Source organism: Trichosurus vulpecula, chromosome 2, assembly GCF_011100635.1.
Source record: "Trichosurus vulpecula isolate mTriVul1 chromosome 2, mTriVul1.pri, whole genome shotgun sequence".
NCBI lineage: Eukaryota > Metazoa > Chordata > Mammalia > Diprotodontia > Phalangeridae > Trichosurus > Trichosurus vulpecula.
In genome coordinates, this window is record NC_050574.1 from 420574029 (window position 1) to 420596629 (window position 22601).

At 38.0% G+C, this 22601-nt stretch overlaps 1 protein-coding gene across 3 annotated transcripts in view; it reads right to left on the reverse strand.

The window, feature by feature from the left end:
* ASB11 (ankyrin repeat and SOCS box containing 11) overlaps window positions 1-22601 on the reverse strand; it is a 71357-nt gene extending 48756 nt beyond the window's left edge. Inside the window, exons 1-2 of one of the 3 annotated variants that reach the window (XM_036746354.1) lie at window positions 21308-21458; window positions 2690-2769 (exon numbers count right to left, since the gene is read on the reverse strand). In XM_036746354.1, the coding sequence (XP_036602249.1) occupies window positions 2690-2769; window positions 21308-21359 (132 nt within the window). In that variant the 5' untranslated portion in view covers window positions 21360-21458. Of the gene's footprint in view, window positions 1-2685; window positions 2770-21307; window positions 21459-22385 lie in introns of those variants that run through there. The other 2 variants (XM_036746352.1, XM_036746353.1) reach the window with 2 other exon arrangements.

Here is a 22601-nt window from a genome sequence, read left to right on the forward strand (position 1 = left end):
TCTGCTTAGATCCTGAAGTACTTCCTCTGGTTACTAGGAATAAATTTAGATACTTGGATTGAAGTATCTTCTTTCCATTGCTACTGTAGAATGGCAGACATCCAAGGTAGGAAAGTGGTGAAGGACAGGGAAAGTAAAGTGAATGGTCAGTGGATGCCTAAGGCCTCTCCATCATTATTTGCTAGAGAAAATTTCAAAGATAGGGTGGGATGTGAAAATAGCAATGGAGAAAAAGAGAAAGGTTGTATGGTAAAGGATGACCTCAAAAGCCCAATAAATGAGAAAGCCAATTAACCAGAAGGAACACAAGGCAATCTGAGAAGAGCACTTACGCATTGACCATATTCTAATTTGGAAATAAAAACATTCATAAATGTACATATCTAATCACCACAGCTAAATTATAAACTTATGGAGAGGAATAACCATATTTGTATGGTCCACCACCAATACACAATGCATACACATTCACATACATATACATGCACACATGTATTAGCACAGTTCAATGCATGAAATAGAAATACAATAAATATAGCTAAGAAGGTAAGGAAGGACTAAAGGAAGGTAAGGAGGGAGGGAGGCAGAAAAGGAGGGAAAAGCAGAAGAAAGATGATAAAATATTTTTATATTAGTAGGAGAGAAGAATGAATTATCTAAAGTAGTATTTTCCAATCTAATTCAGTCACAGGTTTTGGTCCTTAAATATAATGATAGGTTATCATGGTCTTCTCCAGAAGATTATCCTCATTATAATCCATTCTCTCTTTGTAATTTTCAATATCCTCCTATCCACTGGTTCCTTCTGGCTGCCTACAAACATGAGAGAGTCTCTCTTGCTATTAAAAAAAAAACTTACTGGATCCTAACATTCCCAATAGCTATAGGTCTATATATTTCCTCCCTTTCTTAGCCAAACTCCTTGAAAAAGCTGATTATACCTTTTTTTTCTCCTCTCCCTCTCTTCCAAATGCTCTACAGTATGGTTTCCAACCTCAACTAAAATTCTCTCTCCGAAGTTACCAATAATCTCTTAATTGTCAAACGTACTGGTCTTCTCTCAGTCTTTAACCTTGACCTCTCAGTAGTATTTGACATTGACACCTGGATACTTTCTTTCTGGATACTCTCCCTCCTTGACGACACTGTTGTCTCATTTCTCTTATCTATCTGACTATTCTTTCTAGGGTTTTTTTCTAAATCATCATCCATATCATACCCCTTAACCATAGGTTAAGGCTCTTTTCTTGGCCTTCAACTCTTTTTTTCTCTTTCTCTCATTTAGTTACCTAATTAGTTCTCATGGTTCAACCGGGGCCAATGACTCCCAAGATTTGTATATTTAGCCCCAGATTCTTTCCTACATCACCAACTGCTCATTTGACTTTTAACTGAAGGTCCCAGAGATACTTCAAATTCAGTATTTTCAAAACAAAACTCGTAACATTCTTCCCACCCCCAACTCACCCAGCCCTCTTTCTAAATCCCTTATTTCTGTTGAGGGCACCACCATCACTAGCGATGCATGTTCTCAATCATAGTGTCATCCTCTATTACTCATTCTCATGTACTCTAGATAGCCAATCAAGTACAAAATCTTATTATTTCTATCTCTCAATCTGCCACATCTGTCCCCTTCACATGACCACCACCTTAATTCAGGCTCTCATGACATTTCACCTGGATCATAGCAATAGGACCTAATTTGTCTTGCTACTTCAACATTTTTTGCACTCTGATTTATCCCATCTCCATCATAGCTAATGAAGTGATTTTCCCTAAGCATAGATCTGACCATGTCACCTCCCTACTGAACAAACCCTAGTGGCTACTTATTACCTCTAGGATTAAATATAAGTCCCTCTATTGGCATTTAAAGCTTTTTACAACCTAATCTCAACCTATCTTTCCAGTCTGATTACACATTACCTCTTTCCATGCACTCTATGTTCCAATTATATTTCTTTTCATTTATCATACACAATACTCCATCCCCCATTTCTGTGCTTTTGCACTGGTTATATTGCATGCCTGGAACACTCTTCCTGTTCACCTCTGCCTTTTAGAATGCCTGATTTCCCTCAGGACTCAGCTCAATCATCACCTTCTACATGAGACCTTTCCAGGTCTCCCCCTCCCTCACTGCCAAGGCTATCCTGTATCTCGTATGTGTGTGTGTGTGTGTGTGTGTGTGTGTGTGTGTGTGTAACATACTTACATATGTACATGTAGTCTTGCCAGTTAAAACATTAGTTCCTTGAGGTTGGAAATTGCCTCACTTTTTGTCTTTATCCCCAGCACCTAATACAGAATCTGACACATAGTAGGCCTTTAATAATGATTCATTAGTCTAAATATAATAAAATATCCAAGGGATGAGGAAGAGGAAGGTCAGGGAAATTATGTTAGGAAACAGAGGACATTATGTCTATTTTTATTTTTAAAATTACCATATGTAATATGTGCTTTGTGAATATATAATTTCATATTTAATACTTCATGGGGAATGTATCAATCATTGGCATACATATTTTTCATGGACTATTCATATAGTTCAGAACACCTGGGATCCTCAGAATGTAATTTGGGAAATGCTGGTCTATATGACATCACCAAAGATCATTAAGGGCCAGATTCCATTTCAATATAAGCACTAAAAATTCTTTGACACAATCCTCCAATTACTTACTTGTGCAATTAAAGTTTTGAGAGCAAGGAGACGCCCTTGAGATGCAGCTTCATGAAGTAGGGATCGATCAGCCCAGGATTCTGAAATATAAAATTAAAACCAAATACAATGATGCTTTTATGAATTATTTGCCCTGCCAACTTGATAGGAGAGGATATTTGGGAGGGCAAAATACAAAGGTATCCACTCTACAATTTGCTCTAAAAACGGAACCCTACTGAGAAATATAGTTTCATTCAAGGTAGGCATGCTACTGCATAAGGAATTAGTTGGTCCCTTTGAAAGTTGCATTTTATCATCCTCATCACAATTTGGAGGGGAAGGGAACTTCGGGGGAAAAGTAAACTTTGATTATATCATCATTACATGATGTCCAGTACTTGAACACAGCTCCAAATATAGCTTACATGGTGAACAATTCACATCAGCACCATATTCCACACCTACCTTTCTTGTTGCTCTATGCTTTCTTCTACCTACCAAAAAATTCAACCAACAAATTTATTTTGATTTCTATTGCCTAGTGTAACCATCTGTTTCACTTGGTATAAGGATATTTGGCTGGGAGATGTGGGTTTAGTCACTCAAGAGACTATAATTATAATCAAATATAGAAGGAAAATCTTCACTATTTTTACAATGCTGAGGAAAGAAAGTGACTAGAATTGTTTTGAGTCTTTTCCCTATGTGACTTCATTGTGCTCAGCTTTACCTAGGTACAAAATGGAGATAAGTAAGATTCCCAGTACAAAAGTTGCAAAAATATACTGTTACTCCCACACAGCTTAAATCAGTGAGTGAATAAATATTTGAGTGCCTAGCATATCATATACAGGGGCACAGGGACTAGAGTATTAGATAGAAAGTCATGGGGCCAAATTCTGCCTCAGATACTTACTGATTGTTGTTGCATTTGTCCTTTGTTTTCGGAGAGGAGCATGGTATCAGGGAAATGATCTCATGACTTGCAGTTGACTTTGATTTGAGTGAGGGAGGGCTGTGCAAGGTCACCAGCCTCACTTTCTCCTCCAGAACCATCTGGGTCCAGTGGCCAGATATCCATCAGGACCACTGGAGATGGCCCAGGATGCAATGGGAGATCCTGGCACTTTTAGGCTTAAGTCTTTTCAGGTTCTTACTTTGAGTGAGTGAATAGGCCTCTCTAAGAAGTGAGTCAAGGGATAGCCCCTTTAATTTAAAAAAAAATCAAACTGCGAGGGGAAGACCCTCAGGGTTGCTGTTCCAAAGAGAAACAGTTACCATTGATATTCACTCTAAGCCAGGAGGGCCCAAAATATAGCCATTAAGTGGAGCTTAGGCAGGGACTTGTGGTCCATTTTATGAGCTCCAGAGTGAAATGGGTTTAAGGTTTGGTCTTTGAGAAAAGAGGAAAGGAAGAAAGGAAGGCAGGAAGGGAGGAAGGGAGGATGGGAGGAAGAGAGGGAGGGAGGAATCTAGCCGGTAAACCCCAAGATAACTGGCCGTCAAAATTTACCTTCCTTTGGAGAGGAGAAGGAGAGGGAGAGGGAGAGGATAAGCTGAGTTACCCAACTGGCTGGAGGTCCCCATTCAGGCTGCTCGGACTACTCACAGGTTGCTTTTGTCCTTCATTTTCAAAGAGGACCAAGACATCAGGGAAATGATGACTTACAGTTGACTTTGATTTGAGTGAGGGAGGGCTGTGCAAGGTCACCAGCCTCACTTTCTCCTCCAGAGCCATCTGGGTCCAGTGACCAGATATTCATCAGGATGACTGGAGATGGCCCAGGATGCAATGGGAGACCCTGGCCCTTTTAGGCTAAGGCCCCCTGGACAAGTCATTGAATATCTTTCAGCCTCATTTCCCTATATGTGAAATGGGTAAATTAGCATGTAATTTATAGAGATGTGGTGAAGTTCAAATGAGATAAGTACGTTAAATGCTTTGTAAATGTGGTATATGTTATATATCAGCTATTATACACATATATATATATCATCTTACTTATCTAACTTACTTATCTAACATTTATTATTTGATAAATGTTAGATGATAAGCTAATATTCACCAAAGTGTCATATAGTAGAATATGTTAGATTCTGAGTCTGCCAAGTCTAGGGTTCAAATAATTCCTCAGACACTTACCAATTATGTTACATTTAGCAACATTCAAACCTCTGTTTCCTCATCTATAAAGCGGGGATAGCAATACAGAAGTTACTTACTTTATAGACTGTATATACTAATATAGAAAGTAATACACTAGTATAGAAAGAAATATACTAATATAGAAAGTACTTCACAAAGTTGTTGTAAGGCTCATATGAGATTGAATATATAAAATTATGGTTATTGTTCTTCAGAAAAAGGCACTAGAAAGCACAAATCTGTATACCTATGACAGTTTATTCTCTATGTTTCTGAAAGGCAAGAACACTGTAAAATTCACATTAGAAGCTTCCTAATATTCTGTTTAATCTCATTCCAGTAAAGGATGCCTCCAACATGCAAAGAAACTGTTTATTCTCATTAATAGTATCCAACCTCTGCATTATTTGAGGTTTACTTGCCTATTTTCTCTTGGGTCTAATCTGATTAGATTTTAGTAATGTGACTGAGACACGGCAGATGCTGCTGTTACTGTGGAAAGCTAGTGTACCAGCCCTACATGTATAATTGCTCTAATAAGCAGACTCACTGATGTCTGCCCTGCCTAAGTCTCTCTCAGAAAACAAGCTGGCCTGTTTAAATAGACAGATGAGAAGCCAACATTTCTGTTTCACTTAGCAATTAATGTCACACAGGAAAGTGTGGTTCAGTATGTGAAAGGAGTATTGAATTTGTAATGAGAGGACCTGGGTTCAAATCCTATTTCTACCACTCGCTACTCGTGTCATGTTGGCAAAGTTATTTAGCTTTTCTGAGGCTAAGTTTCCTCATGCCTAACTCATGATGGGTTAGGGAAAATAATAACTAAAGTCCCTTCCATATAATCCCACGATCCAAAGACTTGATTTTGCAGTAATTACTGTTAGCATTTAGACAGGCAGTATAGTAAACAGAATAGAGAAATGACCTGGGACTCAGCAAGACCTAACTTTATATCCTTCCTCAGACATGTCTCATGTGACCCTGTGCAAGTCACTTAAAACTCTCAGAGCTCTAGTTAAGTGACTTAAAACTCACAGAGCCACAGGCAAATCTCTAAGAGTATAAATTGCAGAGAAGATGCCAATCTGCCTTGGGTAAACAAATTCTTCCACTAGAAGGTGAGCTCTCTGAGGGAAGGATGGGGTTTTTGTCCTTCTTTGTATTCCCAGAGCTTAGTACTGAGTCTGGCACATACTGTTTAGTAAATAGTTACTGACCTGTTGACTATTAGAAACTCTTCACTGGAGGTTCTTTATAGCAACAAAATCAGAGATCTGGATTTTTGGGTCATGTGAACAACAAAATGAAGGACTAGATATTTTCTCTGGTCCTTACAACCTCTAGAACATCTCCAAAATAGGAATTATGTACCAATGATAAAGCAATTTCAGCTGTCTTCACAGTCTAGGACACCAAGAACCCAAACAAGGTAAAAACTCAATGAACTAACACCAGAGAAGGCCTATGATTCCTCTCTCCTGTCACTCACTTGGCACCCCCTTTCTCCACCATGTTGCCAACAGCAGGACTACACAAGATGGCCCATTCTCTTGCAACAGAACTCAACTCTACACCCTAACTTCAACCTCCCTTCTCCCAGTACTGCAGAGATTCAAAGGGCAGAAATTTGATTAGGCTGTAGTAACAAGGAGTAGTATAACGGCAAGGAGCAGGAGTGCTCTGTGCCATCACAGAGTTTAGCCAGAGAAGAGAGGAACAGAGGTAACTGAGGCAAGACACACAGGGATGTGGGGCAGTGTAACACTCCACTAAGCCTGAGGGAAAGAGTCTAGAGAGAATCTACTTGGGGCCAGTTCTGTTCCCCAAGAAGTAACTTTGGGTAGAGATTTAGGCTGGTGAACAGTGAATAACCGAAAATGGGAGGAGAGTGAGATGCTCTGAGATCCAGTCCCTAAGGAAACTGCCATCAAAGGGAAAGGAGTCAGAAAGTGAGCAACAGGGTAAAATAAGGGGGAAAAAAGATTGAAATAACCAAATATCTCAGGAGGAAGAAAACTTAATCAAAGACCTTAAGCATAAGAAGATAAACCAACAGGGAATATACTAATAGAAAAAGGAAATGTGGTCTCCAGATCAGGTATGAGAATACAGGCATCTATATATAAGTATTGTAAGACAAAAGAAAACAACACGTGATAAAGCAGAGCATCCTGAGAATTCTGAAGGTGGCATGGAACCACTGTAGGATGTGTCTGAATAGTTTAAAAGACAAATAAGGATTTTGAAAGCAGAATTAACTGGTAGAACAGAAAAATTTGAATCCAGGGCATTGAGCCTCACCAACAAAACAAAAGAGAGAATAACTGCTTCAGGATGTAAATACATGGAAGTGAAGGACAATCTTGAAAAAGAGAACAAAAAGCAATAATATTTTTTTAAAAACCATGATCTTCATACAAACAATGACCTTGAAGACAGGATGCATAAACACAATTTAAGGATTATAAGGCTCCCAGAAGAATACAAGTCAAAAAAAAAAACCAACCCACAAAAACAAACAATTTGCACCATAATGCAAGAAATAATATAAGAAAACTGCCTAGAACTTCTAGACACAGAAAGTAAAGTGCCAATTGATAGAATCATGGGATCACCTCTAAGGAGAAAAACTCTATGCTACAAACTCAGACATATAGTGGTTAAATTTAACAATTCCACTGAAAAACAACAAATTCAGCAAAAGACTGGAAGAAAGATATTCAAATATAAAAGAAAGGGAATTTGAATAAGATAAGACTATTATGCATTCACCATAAACCACAGGAAGAAATAAAATAATGTGTTCTAAAGAGCCAAAGAGCTCAAGATGCAATCAAAGGTGTCTTAACTCATAAATCTGAACCTAATTATTATTGAAAAAAGATGGATATTCAATTTTTAAAAAACACCAGAAGAAATTATTTGCTTCTTAAATATCCTAGACAATAGAAATACAGGAAGGATAAATGCAACAACCAGGAACAACAACAAAATAACAACAGCAAGACCACTAAGATTTCTTTCTAAAGGCACACAAAGTGACAAGGGTGAAGTCAGAAGTCAAATAACAGTGATGGTGGAGAAACATGGCTAAAACATGATGGACTCTGCCTCACAACACTTTGCCTATGGGTGAATCAAGGGTTTTTTTTTTTTTTTGTGAGACTAGACTACCAAATGAAAGGGTACATAAAAAGAGAGGAAGAAGACAGAAGGGATGTACCCCAGTTAAGTTAAAGATTAACAATGAAGGGAAATTTAACTCCTATAGTCTCTGAGGAAGAAGAAAGCCTACGGAAGATTGGGTGAGGGGACAAAGGGAAGGATTGAAAAAGAGGGAAAGAAAGCAAGAAATCTTGCATCAGTGATAGGAGGAGGTGCCACTGATGAATGTTCTCATGGAAGAAGACAGATATTTTATAGAGAGAGCTTGGGACCTTATAATGATTATCTGTAGGGATTTGACACTTAGAAAGGCCACTAATCCTGCCCCACAAGAAAAGGAATCAGAGCTCCTGGAGATGACTGACACCCCAAAGAGAGGGAAGGCATGGACTGAGGAAAGAGATTTCAAGGCAAATGGGGACAAAATGACCAAGGGGAGAGTAATGGTCAATAATGAACTGAACAATCAGAGACATGAGAAAATTCTTACCACGAGGCCATATCCTCTCTATCATCTGCAGGAATTGGTATTTCTGACAACGAGGCAAAACTGAAAAAAATGTAGCTGGTAGCAATATCCACAAGACAAAAGTATAGCAACTATTTAGAAGGAAACTGAAACAGGTATCTTAGAAGTTTTAATTCCACAAGCAATACATAGACTAAAGAAAGGTTAAGTAAGTATAAGGGTCATGACTCAAAGAATAAAATTCTAGAATAGGCAGAAAGGAAAGATAAATAATGAAGAGAATGAGGAAAATAAATTCTTTATGGAAAAGGGCTCAGAAAATAAAAATTTACAAATCAATGAACAAAACAAATTGAAAAGGAGGAGAGTAAGGGAGGTTTTACTTGACTACTTAACTGAGGGAATAAATAGAGGGGAAGAATTAAACAACCAGATAAAAGCAAGAAAAAGAACTAATAAGCAAAACTAAACCTAGGGAAAGAAGTAACAAAAGACAGGGGTGAGGGAAAGGGAGGTGGTGTTTGATGATGAGTGGAAAAGAGATCTGGTAAGAACAGAGTTGCCTTAAAATAGATTAAGCTAAAATAACTGAAAAGACTTAGAACTATCTTTACAGAAAAAAAGGGGGAAGAGGATCCTAATTTGGAAAAAAAAAAGGAATCAGAGGTCCAGCCAAAAAAAAAAAAAGATAACATTCAATGTACTAACCTTTAAAGCAGCTGCTTCTTTTACAAAGCTCTAGATAGTTTTGATCTTGATCACATAAAGAACACACCATTCCTACTGGAAGAAGCCTGGGTATTTAAAACAACCCAGAGATTAAATTTATATGAAGAGTGGACTTTGTTTTTCAGTTACAAGATAACCAGATATTTGTATTTAATAAACTCTCTTCCACAGTAAAAATGTGGTATTTTAATGGTCTGTCCTTCTCCACAACTAAAGCTCTGCAAGAGCCAAAGCTGACACTAAATAATGACCATTCTATCAAAAAATCAGAGAATTTTAGAGCTAGAAGGAATAGATTCCTCACTAGAAATTACGAAAGCAAAATCAAAAGGTTTTTAGGCTAGTGATAAAAGTATTCCCAAAGAAAAATGATAATTGCTTGCCTTAGATAACATAGTTTGATCCATAATTTGACAGTTTAGAACTAAAAATACACAAGGGAAAAACGAAGTGGATAAAGAACATATGAAGTAGTTGGACTGACAATTGATAGAATTTGTCTATCATTAAAAATATCTGGGACAGGCACTGCAAAAGGACAATGAGTTGAAACTAGAACTGAACAACAGGAGAGTAGAATGAATTGCCATTGGTAAAAGGCAGTTCTTTTCATGACCTCAAGCTTCTTTCTGAACCAGAGACCTATCTTTTTAACACCAATGTTCTTCAGTGATATCATATGGCTGAGAGTAATGCAATGTAACGTAATGGATCAAAGTTGAGAATCTGTTTCCTTTTGAAACAATGGAGGGGTTTATGATTGGCACCAATAGGTTGAACCCACTTTACAAATAAGGAATTCTACAGGATAAGAATTGGAAAGAATTTCATCAGATAAATGTATTACCAGAGGAAAAAACAAAAGATGAGCCTGTTAAGACAATGGACAGGTCACATGCTCCATTAGTGTGCACGTGATATCAAGACAACAAGAGGAAGACCCCAGCACATGGTGGAGGGGGAGGGGCGCCTCTTATAGAATATTAATGAGAAAACATTGACAAGGACAGATAGACATAGATGGGGTTGTAATCTGCATTGCTGGAAGAAACATTCACATTGATGAAATCACAGGTGCGTCAGCATGTCGGTGCATTGGTCTTACTACAATTCTTTCAGTACTACAGTTGGGAGATAAAAACTAGTAGCATAACATTTTATTGCTTTCAACAAATGCTAAATTAGCACTCATTAATTGCAAAGAAATCACTATGCAAATCACTGGGAGACACACAAAAAAACCATAAATATATAGTTCCTGTATTATGTTTCATGTACTGTGTAAGATGTGGCCCCCCATATTTACAACCTAGTTTGTCTGGAGGAGTGTGTTTATATAGGTCAATAGGGTGATGTCAGTCTAAAACAGTATTTAGGGGCCAGGTAATTGCAGCTGACCCCTTTTAAGTGGCAATTTTAAAATATTTAATATTTTAGGAAATATTTTGAAGATATATTACATGGGGTTCTGGGTCATGTAAACAAAAAGTTAGGGAGCTAGATATTTCCCTAAGTCCTTACTCTCCAAAACAGGAATTCTATGCAAGAAATAGAACAATTGAAGCTGTTTACCATGATGGGTGAAATCTGAAACAGTTAGGGAAACAAAGGTTCAAGCTTTCAAGTATATCAATTTATTAAGCAATGCATACCAATTGCATAAAAATCAGAACCACGTCTCCTCACCTTGGGCCTGGACCCCAAATACAGGGAGAGACAGATACAAGATTAGGTAAAAAATTAGGGACTTTCCAAATTGGGAGGGGTATAAGAAAGCTTTGGGAGTTGAGAAGAAGCAGAGTGAATAGGCACTTTCCCAGATGTGAAACAGAATATCACTCAATTCTCACCATTAGCAAGCAGGTAGAATTTACAGGAAGTTATGTAACTCAAAATGGAGTCAGTTTTCCAAGATGGAGTCATTTTGGTTCACACAATTCCTACAATTCTCTCAATCCATAAGTCAAAACATCAGGAAGTCTATTAACAGCAGAGAATGCTAATCCCTAATATTCACTCAGAAATCCTTCCTCCAACGGTCCTCCTGGTCACCTCTTGGGCACTGTCCCAGAGGCCTCAGTCCTAGATGCTTGGGGAGAGTGGGAAGAGCGGGGGGTGGGGCTGGGGAGGCCCTCCCAGTGGCATCAAAAGCAGGTTTCCCCACTGCTAAGTCACCAGAAGTGCCACTGGGTCTTTTCCTGGCCATAACAGCAAGCAGGAAATTGCCTTTTCAGCCCTCTTGTAATCATTTCCCTCTGAGCTAACAATGATGATGCTAATCATTTTCCTCCTCTTCTCTGATACCTCAAGCACACTTGGCTTCTGAAAGTGGGAGGATAACTTCCTATTTATACTGAGAAACTCAATGGAGTGGAGAGGGATGGGGATAGTCCAAGATTGTTAGGTATGCCACCCACACCCACAGAATACCTCTCATCTCCCAACACATGCCATCTTTGCAAAAGCCCCCGTCCCTAACATGACTTCCTCAGAGGTTTTTGCCACCCCATTTATGCTGGCTGCTCCTCTATGGGCTACTCTCTCCATCTCAACACCTTGGTTCTTTGCAGGGGAATATTCCCTTACTTGGGAGATAAGCTCCATTGCCAATAGATAGGTGAATACCTCTGTTAAAGGAGGGCTTGTAAAAGTTTCTGCTGGTCTTTTGACCTGTATTATCTATGCAGATACTAGAGACAAGTATCTCCAGAACTTAACATCAGCGAGCTGTACCAACTGCACTGAGGGAGTACTTCCTACTTGCACCTATGACCGCATCCCTCCCCCTACTCTCCTAGTAGGCTCCCCCTTTTTAAGTTTTGCTTCTAAGTCACAATGCCACAGCCCTTTCTAGTTCCAATACTCTTATTGATCTTTCAAAGATAGCCTTTTCAACTGAGAGCTTAATGTGCAACCATTCTGATCCTTGGGGCATCCATACTCAGAGCCTCTTACGAATTTGCCCCATCTGGGGCTCCAAAGGCTATATCTTCCTTTGTGGAATCGGTGAACCAAGTGACAAAAATTTTGGGGAAGGGCTGAAGTAAAATGCCACTGATGAGGTTAGGCACTCATATGTTGAGGTTAGGGGTGCTATCCTGTTGGAATGAATTCAACTCAAGCCTTCTTACAGCCAAAGGAAAAAACAAAGTTGATTAAAGATTCACCATATTGGGTTGACTCTTAAGAAATCTCACCATTTGTGATGCTTGTCAGACAGGTGGGCCAGATTTCAACCTAAGCTAGATTGAATCTGAACCTCTTCATAGAGGAAAGATGGAACTTAGATACAGAAAGACTGGGAGGGATCTATGGTGGTCCTGGGGTGATGGGAGGAAGGGTTTAGGGAGGCTCTTGAGGAGAAGTCTAAGGAGGATCTTGATGGGACTGGGGTGAGGTCAGAGAATGGGATTAAGGGTGGGAAGTAGCTGAAGGCTACCTGGAGATAACAGACAATGTAGGGCTAGGCAAGTTTAAGAGTAACAGATTTGGGTATAGACATTTTGATAGGATCAAGGGTGGGAAGCAGAAGAATCATGGAGGGCTAGGCTAGGTTAAGAATAACCTAGAGATTTGGGCCTAGCCATAATGAAAGGCTTATGGCCACAGGTAAAGGCCTCATCAAGTGGGAAGATTCAAAGAGAGTTCAAGGGGGCTCCCAGAGCCTGTACCCCATCACCACCACATGGCAAGACCCCAGAACTATACTCCTGGCCTTACGAGGACTTTGGGGTGTTCACTGATGAGGGTGCAGTCTCTGGGAACCCCCTTGAACCTGATGGGATACAGTCTCTGGGAGCCCCCTTGAACTCTTCTTGAATCTTCCCACTACATCTGGCCTTCTCTTGAGGCCGTAAGCCTTTCATTATCTAGGCTCAAATCTCTACCTGGCCTAGCCCTCTATTGTCCAGCTGCTTCCCACCCTTGATACTATCAAAATCCCATCCACTTGTTTTCTGGAGTCCTGACCTCCAGTCACCCCAGTCCCATCAAGATCCTCCTTAGACTCCTCCTCAAGACCCTCCCTAAATCCCTGCTCTAGTCATCCCAGACTACTTGACCACCCCTCAATCCCTCCCACAATCTTTCTGTATATAAGCTCCATCTTGACTCCAGGAAGGCGCTCAGATTCAATCTAGCTCAGCAGATTGAATCTGGCCAGCTTGTGAAAACAAGCATCACAAAGGGTGAGATTTCTTAAGACAACCCAATATGGCGAATCCTTAATAAACTTTGTCTTTTTCCTTGGCTGAGAAGGCTTGAGTATAACTCATTCGGCAAGGCCTGACATGTCTGTATTTTGGGGTCTTGAGCACCCCTAAAACCTGTGGTCCCTACCATCATCATTTTTCTTTAACCTCATCCTTCACCCTTGGCTTTTTAGCACTCCCCTTTTCCATTTTTAATGCCACTCAGCTCAGGGCCTCTAACCTGAAAAGGGCAAAACATGATTCTGGGGAAATGTCCTCTGTTTCCTTAAAAAGGGAACAGAGTATCTCATGCCCTGGTATGGTCACCTGCCACATGAACTCATTCTACCTAACCTTACAGAGACCATTCACCAGCTGGCAAAATTCAGCAATCTTTGGATTCCCTAGCAAAGGTGGTCCTAGATAAGAGAACAATCCTGGACTACCTTGCTTGGGGGTGTAATGTGCTTCAGCAAACACCTCTTGTTGTATGTATATCAACAACTCTGGGTAGGTAGAGATCCATACTGAATGCATTTTGGAAAAGGCTAGTTGGATGTAGGAAATCCATAATAAACTCAGTGCCCCCAAATCATCTTCTTCATGGAAATCCTGGCTCCTTTCTATACTTGCCCCCATTCTTATTCCCCTCCTGATCATATCCCTTTTATTCCTGTCTTGCTCTTGTTTGCTTAACCTCCTTGCCAGGTTTGTCTGCTCCAGAGTCAGTCCATCAACTTCCAGATGACTGCTCAGGCTATATACCAACCTCCAACCAAGTCCAAGGTCTCTGGCATCAGCTAGGTTCCAAAGTCTGACCTCCTGAATGGGACCCAGAGAGGCAGGGACAGCTCTACAGCCCTTGCCAGCAGGAAGCAGTTTCAGAAATGGAGACCTTTGCCCCTTACCCCAAAAGATTTTGGGTCCAATTTGCTTGAGGGGAGAATAATGGGGTATGGAATCTGAACCCCACCTTGAACTTTCCCACAGATTTCAGGAACCCAGGTTCACCCCCAGAGGGTCCCAGTCAATAATCCTTTCAACTGTCCTTTCATTGTGGTCCCTGCACAGCCCAGCCCTACCTCTGGACCACCCCAGGCTACTTCCTAGGCCTTAATCCAATACAAAATCCTTTCCCTGTTACCCCTGATCAGCCCAGATTACTTGCCACTCCTAGATCCCATCTAAATCTTCCTATAATTTTTTCCCTATAAAATATCAGTCTTATCCCTCTCAAATGAATAGATTCTTAAAATCTGGCAGGCTGGTATTGACATCACAAATAGCACAGACTCACTAGGAGTCTCACCCCCTTCTACTTCTACAATAAACTAGCAACTATGACTGGAAGGCTTGAGTGATCAAATTCTTTTGAGGCAGACCTGCACCCTGCACCCTTGCATTTCAGGGTTCCCAGCACCCCTAGACTGCAACATTATCATTATTTGACAAAAACTGCTATGAGGAATGGAAAGCAGACAAGCAGAAATTAGTTTTATACCAACATCTCACACGATATGCCACAACAAGTTCCAAATGAATACAGAAATAAAAGGTAAAACTATATACAAATTAGAGTAGCAGAGAAAGAGATAACTTTTACAGTTACATATAGGGAAAGAGTCCATGGGATCACAAGAGATAAAATGGATAATTTTCATTACATAACAATGTAAAGTTTTTACACAAATAAAACCAATGAAGTTAAAATGCTTGTTTAATGGATTTGAGTTTATTCCTCAAGTTCAGATTTTGGATTTTACATTTTGAATTCTCTTAAGTCAAAAGACAGCAAAGATGGCAATTTTATTAAAGAAAAAAAAAAGGAGATTTCCATCTCCTTATTCCTGGATAATATATTCTTAACATACCCTAAGATTTCTTTAGTTTTCTAGTCTGCCATAGTGCATGTATTGTGCTTAGAGTCCAAATTAAATACTTCTAATCTTATGCAGATGTCCTGTGTCGCCATTTTTGTTATGGCAATCAGTTTCACTTAACTACTTTCCTAAAAAGGATTCAATACATGTGTGGGTGTAGGAAGCAGGGGGGAAGTATGGAAATAACCATGGTGTAAAAAACAAATCAATAATATTAAAAAAATTTCCAATTACATTTAAAGCAATTTTTAACACTTGTTTTTTAAACTTTTAAGTTCCAAATTCTCTCCCTCCCTTCTTCCTCCCCTCACTGAGAAGGCAAATAGTCTTTTTATTAGAAAAATAGCCACATTTATTTGGTCATGGCACATGTTAGGTACATAGTCTATATTCACTTTCAGAAGAAAGAAAATAACAGGAACAAAGTTCCAGGGTCTGCTGTGGGATCAGTATAGAGCTGGTATAGTATCTCGAATCTACTTTATGGTACAGTATAATTGATGATCACAATGAGAATCATCAAGGGAAGGAAAGGCAAAGTACAAATCCTATCTGTCTACATAGTAGTTGTGTGGCTCTGGGCAAGCCACTTAATATAGGTTCCTTCTAGCTCTAGATCTATGATCCTATTGAGTGGGAGGGACCTCTCATGAAATCTGAATCTCAACCTTTCTGCAAATTGAATGGGATCAGCATGGCTCAGGCCTTCTGATTGACAGCTAGGCCTAAGTCTTGAGTTACTGAGAAATCACCTGACTTATAGGAATCTGGAACTTAGAGTAGTTGGACCCACTTCCTCCCCACTATCACCTCAGCAGGAGCCTCCTCTCTAAATAAGGAAAAAGATGTTTTTCACTTCCTTGTTTCTGGGTTAATTTCTCAGGAGACTGTGAGCCTGAACTCCACCAAGGAGGGTGAAGGTCAGTGGTGGGAGGAGGATGGAACTGCTAAGGTATATAGTCATGCTTCACTTCCTGTACTGCACCTCTCCTACTAGCTTGCTGCTGGTAGTGATGATGCCCTTTCTCGTGAGATCGTAATAAAGAAGTTTTCTGTTTCTACCTGGAGAAACTTCTGGGTTTTTTTTTTTTTATTAAATGCTGGGTGGTCTCACCCCACATGCTATGATCTCTCAGTACCCTAGGCAACTAAGACTACTAGTTAGAGCTGACTTGCATTCAATCTGCATTGACAAAAGGAGCTGCCACAGTAGGGGCTCAACACAGCACAATGTGAAACAAAAATCTCTGTTCACTAAGGGAATTAGACAATATACCTATTTTTGGAAAGATTTCCATCACAGAGGGCTGACATCATGCTAGAAATATTTAATATACTGACCTTTAGTTATCCAAAAGGTAATTATGTAGAATACTTCATTCCTTAATCATACACTATAAATGAATTTTTCTAATACATTTTTTTATAATCTACAAAATTATCATCCTTTCTATCTCATTGGGATATGTTTACCTAAAAATACGATTAAGAAATTAATAGCTTCTTAGATAAGCATAAACTAGAAATTTTGAAAACAGGAATCTGAAAGTAAACATTGCTTCTTTCAGGGTAAACTATTTTAAAATATTATAGAAAGTGATGGAAACATTAAGAAAATAAGAAATAAAGGCCCTGCAACCTCACCAGTAAGCAAAGTGCTACAAGAGGGCAGAGCAAAAAACAAATAAACAAACAAACCTTGTTAAAGCTAAACTAAATTCAACTCATCACTGTTTTTGAGGAAACATGAAGTTCAAAACCAAAGGTACAAACTCAACTGAGGCCAAGGTACAAACTAAAAACAATCAAACAAGCAACCCATATTTTATTGAGGGCCTATAGTTATAACGTTCCTTATAAAAGCAAAGAGCAAAACTCCATCATCTTTATAGCCTCATATAACTCTGAGAAAGCAAATTAGTATAAAGTATATATTATATCATAATATTGTCTAATATAATGTAAGTTATCATATATTATATTATAATACCATATATCATAATGTATTATATATTAGATTATAGCCTTTAAAATTTAGGGTTTAGGAATTCTTTAATATCAAAATCAGATGCCTCTGAAGGTGTTATTAGTCTATAGAGTAAGGCTTCAGTAGCCAGGTTTTGAGTAACTTCAACACTAAACAAATATGATCTATGCTGACTAATATACATTATTCATTGGATCATATATATAAAAGCCAAAAGGAACATTAGAGACCACCCTGAATTTTACATACAAGATAACTGAAGCTGAGAAAGGTTAAATGACTCACCTAAGGTCACATAAGTAGAAAGTGGCAAAGCTGGAAGGTGAACCCAGGTCTTTATCCCTTTAAACATGTAGAGCTTGGTGACAGATAAGAAAAACCCTGGAAACTGAGATTACTCCCAGACCTTCTAGGAAACAAAGCTAGCCATATAAATGAAGTTTTCAGGCTCAGTAAAATTCTCATTCTTTTAGAACGAGCTTAAAAGAAAATACAGCTTTGCTTCTTGAATTTTTTCAGTTAGAATGGAGCTATTTCTTCATTTTAGATGTGTTCACTGGCGTATATACATAGTGGTGTGAATTCTTATTACACACACTCATAGATACAGAGCTAGTAAGGGTCTAAGGGGCCATCAAATCTAACCCCACATTTTATAAATGAAGAAACTGAGAATGAGAGAGGCTAAGCAGGATTTGAACTCATGACTTCCAGACAGTGTCCCATCTGGAAAACTGATTTGCCATTAGACGATTCTTGATTATAAGAGCCACTTATATTTGCATTCTATATCTATTAAGAGTGCTAATTTGTTTGACTCAGAAATTAATAAAGTTTCTCTCTATGAAAGGAATGTGGTACATAATCAACCAAAGGACATTTATTAAATACCACACTACTGGCTATGGATGCAAAGACAACAATAAAAGTCCTTCCTTGTCCTCACAAAAAGCTTACATTCTTTTGGGGAAAACAAACATAGACATATAAGTGATATAAAGTATATGCTGTACAAGTAATTTAGGAAAGGGGTACACCAGTAGCAGGGGATATCGAGAAAGGCCATTTCTAGGAGATGGACTTGAAAAGTGGTTTGAAGGAAAGTAGGGATTTCAAGACACAGAAGTAAAAAGAGGGCAAATGAATTCAAGGAGGGGTTAGCAGACTGAACTGAGGCACTGAGATTAGAGACAGAATGCTGTGTACGAGGAACAGCAAGTATTACTTTTTTTTTAATCTCCTTAAAAATAGAACTCACTTTTGTTTCCAAACTGGCAAAACATGTTTTGGTATCTTCACGTAACATAATAATCCAACTACTTCCAAGGAAATAAGCATTCTAGTACACTATTTTTTAGTTTATGAGAGAATGAAGTTTACAAAATATTACCAGCAATGGTGGATGGTAAAATTGGACATAAGGTTGGTTTTTTTATTTGTTTTTTTAACCTCCAACTAAACAGGAAAGAAGAGGAGACGCCCCTCATCTATTATACTTTGCAACCGAAGAAGAAACTTAGTCTATCTTTCTTTCCTCCACATTCCCCTGCAAGATCTCAAACCCTCCTGACCACCAGGACTCCCCACCCCCAACACACACAGATAGTCCTCTCCTCCAGGAAGCCATTTCATTGGTCCATAGGAGTGTGTCGGAGAAGCTACAGTAGCATCTCATTCTTTTTAAAGCAGGCCTGACCTGAGGAAAGCGTAGACAATGTAAAACAGGCCTGTACAACATACCTCCCATGGACCACTTTGGCCGGCCCCCGGAATGTCATGACCTGTATATTCTGCTATGTATTTAGGGTATTTTTAACAACTAAACAAATATATTCTATGCTGCCTAATACGTGCTATTTATTAGATCTCTCACTTTTGAAAACTAAAATTAATTTGTATGTTATTAAACAAAAATATTTCTTGGCAGTCAGTATTTTTTTCCATTACTTTAAGGCAAAATCTAACTGAATTTTCCAAATTACAAAATGAATTCTTAAGCAGTAATGACAATTAATTTTCTTCTGGGGTCAATTATTTTTAGGTATTTGGCAGATGGTCTGTGTTACAGGGTTACAGACATATTTCAATAAGAGAAAGCTTCTTCTACAAACATGTTTACTTGCTCTTGATGAGGTGTGTAGCAGAGGACTCAAAATAATTCTTTGAATTCAAACTACATTTTTCTGAAAGTACAATTTATGTCCCCAGTGCTTGGTTAGCTAAAATAAAAATGTTGTATGACAGCTTCCATACCAGCAAATTTATTTCAATAACACAATTAATTCAGCTGGGATAATATTTATTTTCAAGTTCTAGATATTTAAGAAGTAAAGCAGCTGCTGCCTATTAATTTGAAAGTCTGCCCTAAATAGTTGTTCCAGTGTCCATGAAATAGCGTAAAATTTTTAATGTTTTATGAATGCCTTTAAAAGTAATTTCCAAATATATGTTTTATATACATATTATATATATATAAAATACATATCTACACATACACAGATATATATATATATACACACACATGTGCGTATATATAGAGATATACAGAAATACAAACAAGTAAGAGAAGGTATACAGGGGAAATTCTAGGCAATGTAAAAACAAAAGACAATCAATGAAATCTATTTTTAAAAGGAAGTCATTGGTAGCCTTGGAGAGGATGTTTTCAGATGAGTGATGATATCAGGAATCAGATTGCAAGGGATTAAAAAGTCATTAGAAGAAAAAATAGAAGCAACAAGTATAGACAACTTTTTCTAGGAGTTTATGAAAGAGTACAGAAAAAGAAGAATACTTTGAAGGGATGGGAGAACCAAGGAAAGATTTTTTTAAAAGGTGGTGAATCAGGTATGTCGGATAAAATCCCATTATAAAGAACCTCACATGTTGTATAAATTATTCCATTTGAAAGGGCTTTTTTACATATTATTTAGAATGGAATACAATTTATACTTATAATAGCTAAATTTGAGTGAAACTTCTCATGTAAAGGGTAAGAATTTCCTTGTATTACAGTTTCCAACAAGTTAGAGAAATAGGTCACATATGACCAAAAGAAACTATTGTCATAGGACCACTGTTACCTCTATCGTACTATGTCCTCAATTTTGCCTTAATGGAAAAAGTTAGAAATCAAAAACGAATTTTCTCTGGGGAAATGAGAAAGTACCTTTCGACTCTGCTGAAATCTCCTTTGGGCTGAGCCACAGATACCACCCTTTTCCTACACACTCATATGATTAGGTCAGTTTGCAAATTGTTATACATGTGCTCAACATTTTAGCTAGACTGGTCTACTTATCGCACCCCCAAATGCAACCCAAGCTTTCCTATTTTAACTGTTAGCTGTTAAAAAGTATAACTTTGAGTGGAGACTGATAACAGTAAATTTGTTGGAGTACTTACATCCATCCTACACATTACTACCAAATTAATCTTTCTAATCAGATGGTCACACCACACCTCAAAAACCTGGCATGGCTCCTTTTAGAAGTTATGCAGTCTAACAATCTCACTTTGTAGTGGAGAGAAAGAAGTAAGGCTCAGAGACATGAGCTGATTTGCTCAAGCTCACATGGCCAAAAAGTGTCTGAAGACTAACTGCACATATCCTTAGGAGCTTGATATATGATATTGATGTATGAACAGTTTTAAATTCAAAGAAATAAGCTCCATATATGTATCATTTATATTAAGGATAGAAAACTTCTAAAAATATTAATGCTTAAACAATTCATGTCCATTATCTATTAAAATGAGTTAACTTCATCTGGAAGTCAGATAGATTGTAATGAATCTCCATAAAAATATTGCTAGTTTTGAATTTTTGTTAAACTAAGTATGAGTGTGACCTACCTATTTAGCAATTTTTATTTTGTTGTTGTCTATACACAACTTGAACGACAATGGTGCTATAAAGGAAACCCAGAATTAGACTTAGTGCCTGCCCATTAAAGTGAGCAACAGCTTTGACAAGCTTGACTTGAAAATAAATGATGACAATGAATAACTAGCTTGACCTGAAAAACAATAAAGCACACATATATAAGGTGGCCAAAGCAACGTACCTCCCTGAAACGCATGACATATATAATCCCCAAAGGAAATCACTTTCCACATTCTAGGTACTGCTTCTGGAACTCTGTGTCTCTATTTAATTTCTTCAGTTAATTGAAGCATTTCTACAGCTGCATCCTTAGATGTTTTATATCTTTGTATGGGACCAATATAGTCTCTAGAGTGTTTGTTCAGTGCTTTGCCAACTATGGATCACATGCTTGTTTTGAAAGAGTATATTCTGGTTGCAAATTTGAAAATGGATACTTGCAGATAAAATATGATGTAATACTGGAACCTCTGCAAGAATTAAAATAAAAGTGTTTGGAGGATTATTAATGGAATGTAGAACTCTTTAATTGCCAGATTTTTTTGCAAGTTAAAGCCAACTGAAGAATGTCTAATTGGTAAGCTATTTTGTAGTCTCCTACAAGTAAGCAACTGAAGTGAATAATTAACCAAACGAAATTAAAAGCACTGTTTTCAATTTTAAAATATTTTGCTCAAGTTTCAGTCTTCTAACCTACATACGTTATTGTAATTTTGCACAATGCCTAGCATAGTCATACACTTATGGGATGGCCACCATGACAGCTTTTGCTGACAATGATGATCATGACAGCTAATCTATTTTAAATCCAAATCTGTAACAGTCAAATGGATGCAATGTACTCTGGGAAAAAAACAAAAACCAAAAAATCCAAGAAAGATAAACTGCTTTGATCAAGTTCTGATGCCAAGTCTCTTTTCTGAATCAATAACACAGTGCCAAGATCTATCACATAAATAATGGAAAATCCTCACAGAAGTAGTTCTTTGGGTTTGTGAAAACAGGGTTTCCTAAAGCTGTACTACCTAATTGCTAATGGACGTCCCCATTCGCATAAAGCAATAGGATGGCTGAAAAGGCTGATTCACATGTTCAATCCATTTGATCATCAATACCATTTTGCTAAACTAATGTTAAGTGTTCTTTAAATACCACAGAATTCCAAGGCCAAATTATAACAAAAAAATCTAAATTCTAGAGGAACTGAAACTCGTAAAGAAGATCTAAGTGTTTTAAAAAAAAAGGTGGATATAATTTACCTGAGACTCCTCCATAGATCTCCTCTGATATCCTAGCAGCCTCTTTTCTGTTTCCTTTGACGATATAGAAATGGGTTAAGAGAGCCAAGAAAACTTTGATTAAGAGCTTAAAGAAAAAGAAGAGAGCAAAAATAGTAACATAAATGTTTTTAAAACCATGGAACATTGAACTCTCCTCCATTTTGGCTCACACTTGGTACAACTTCCTAGGTCTGT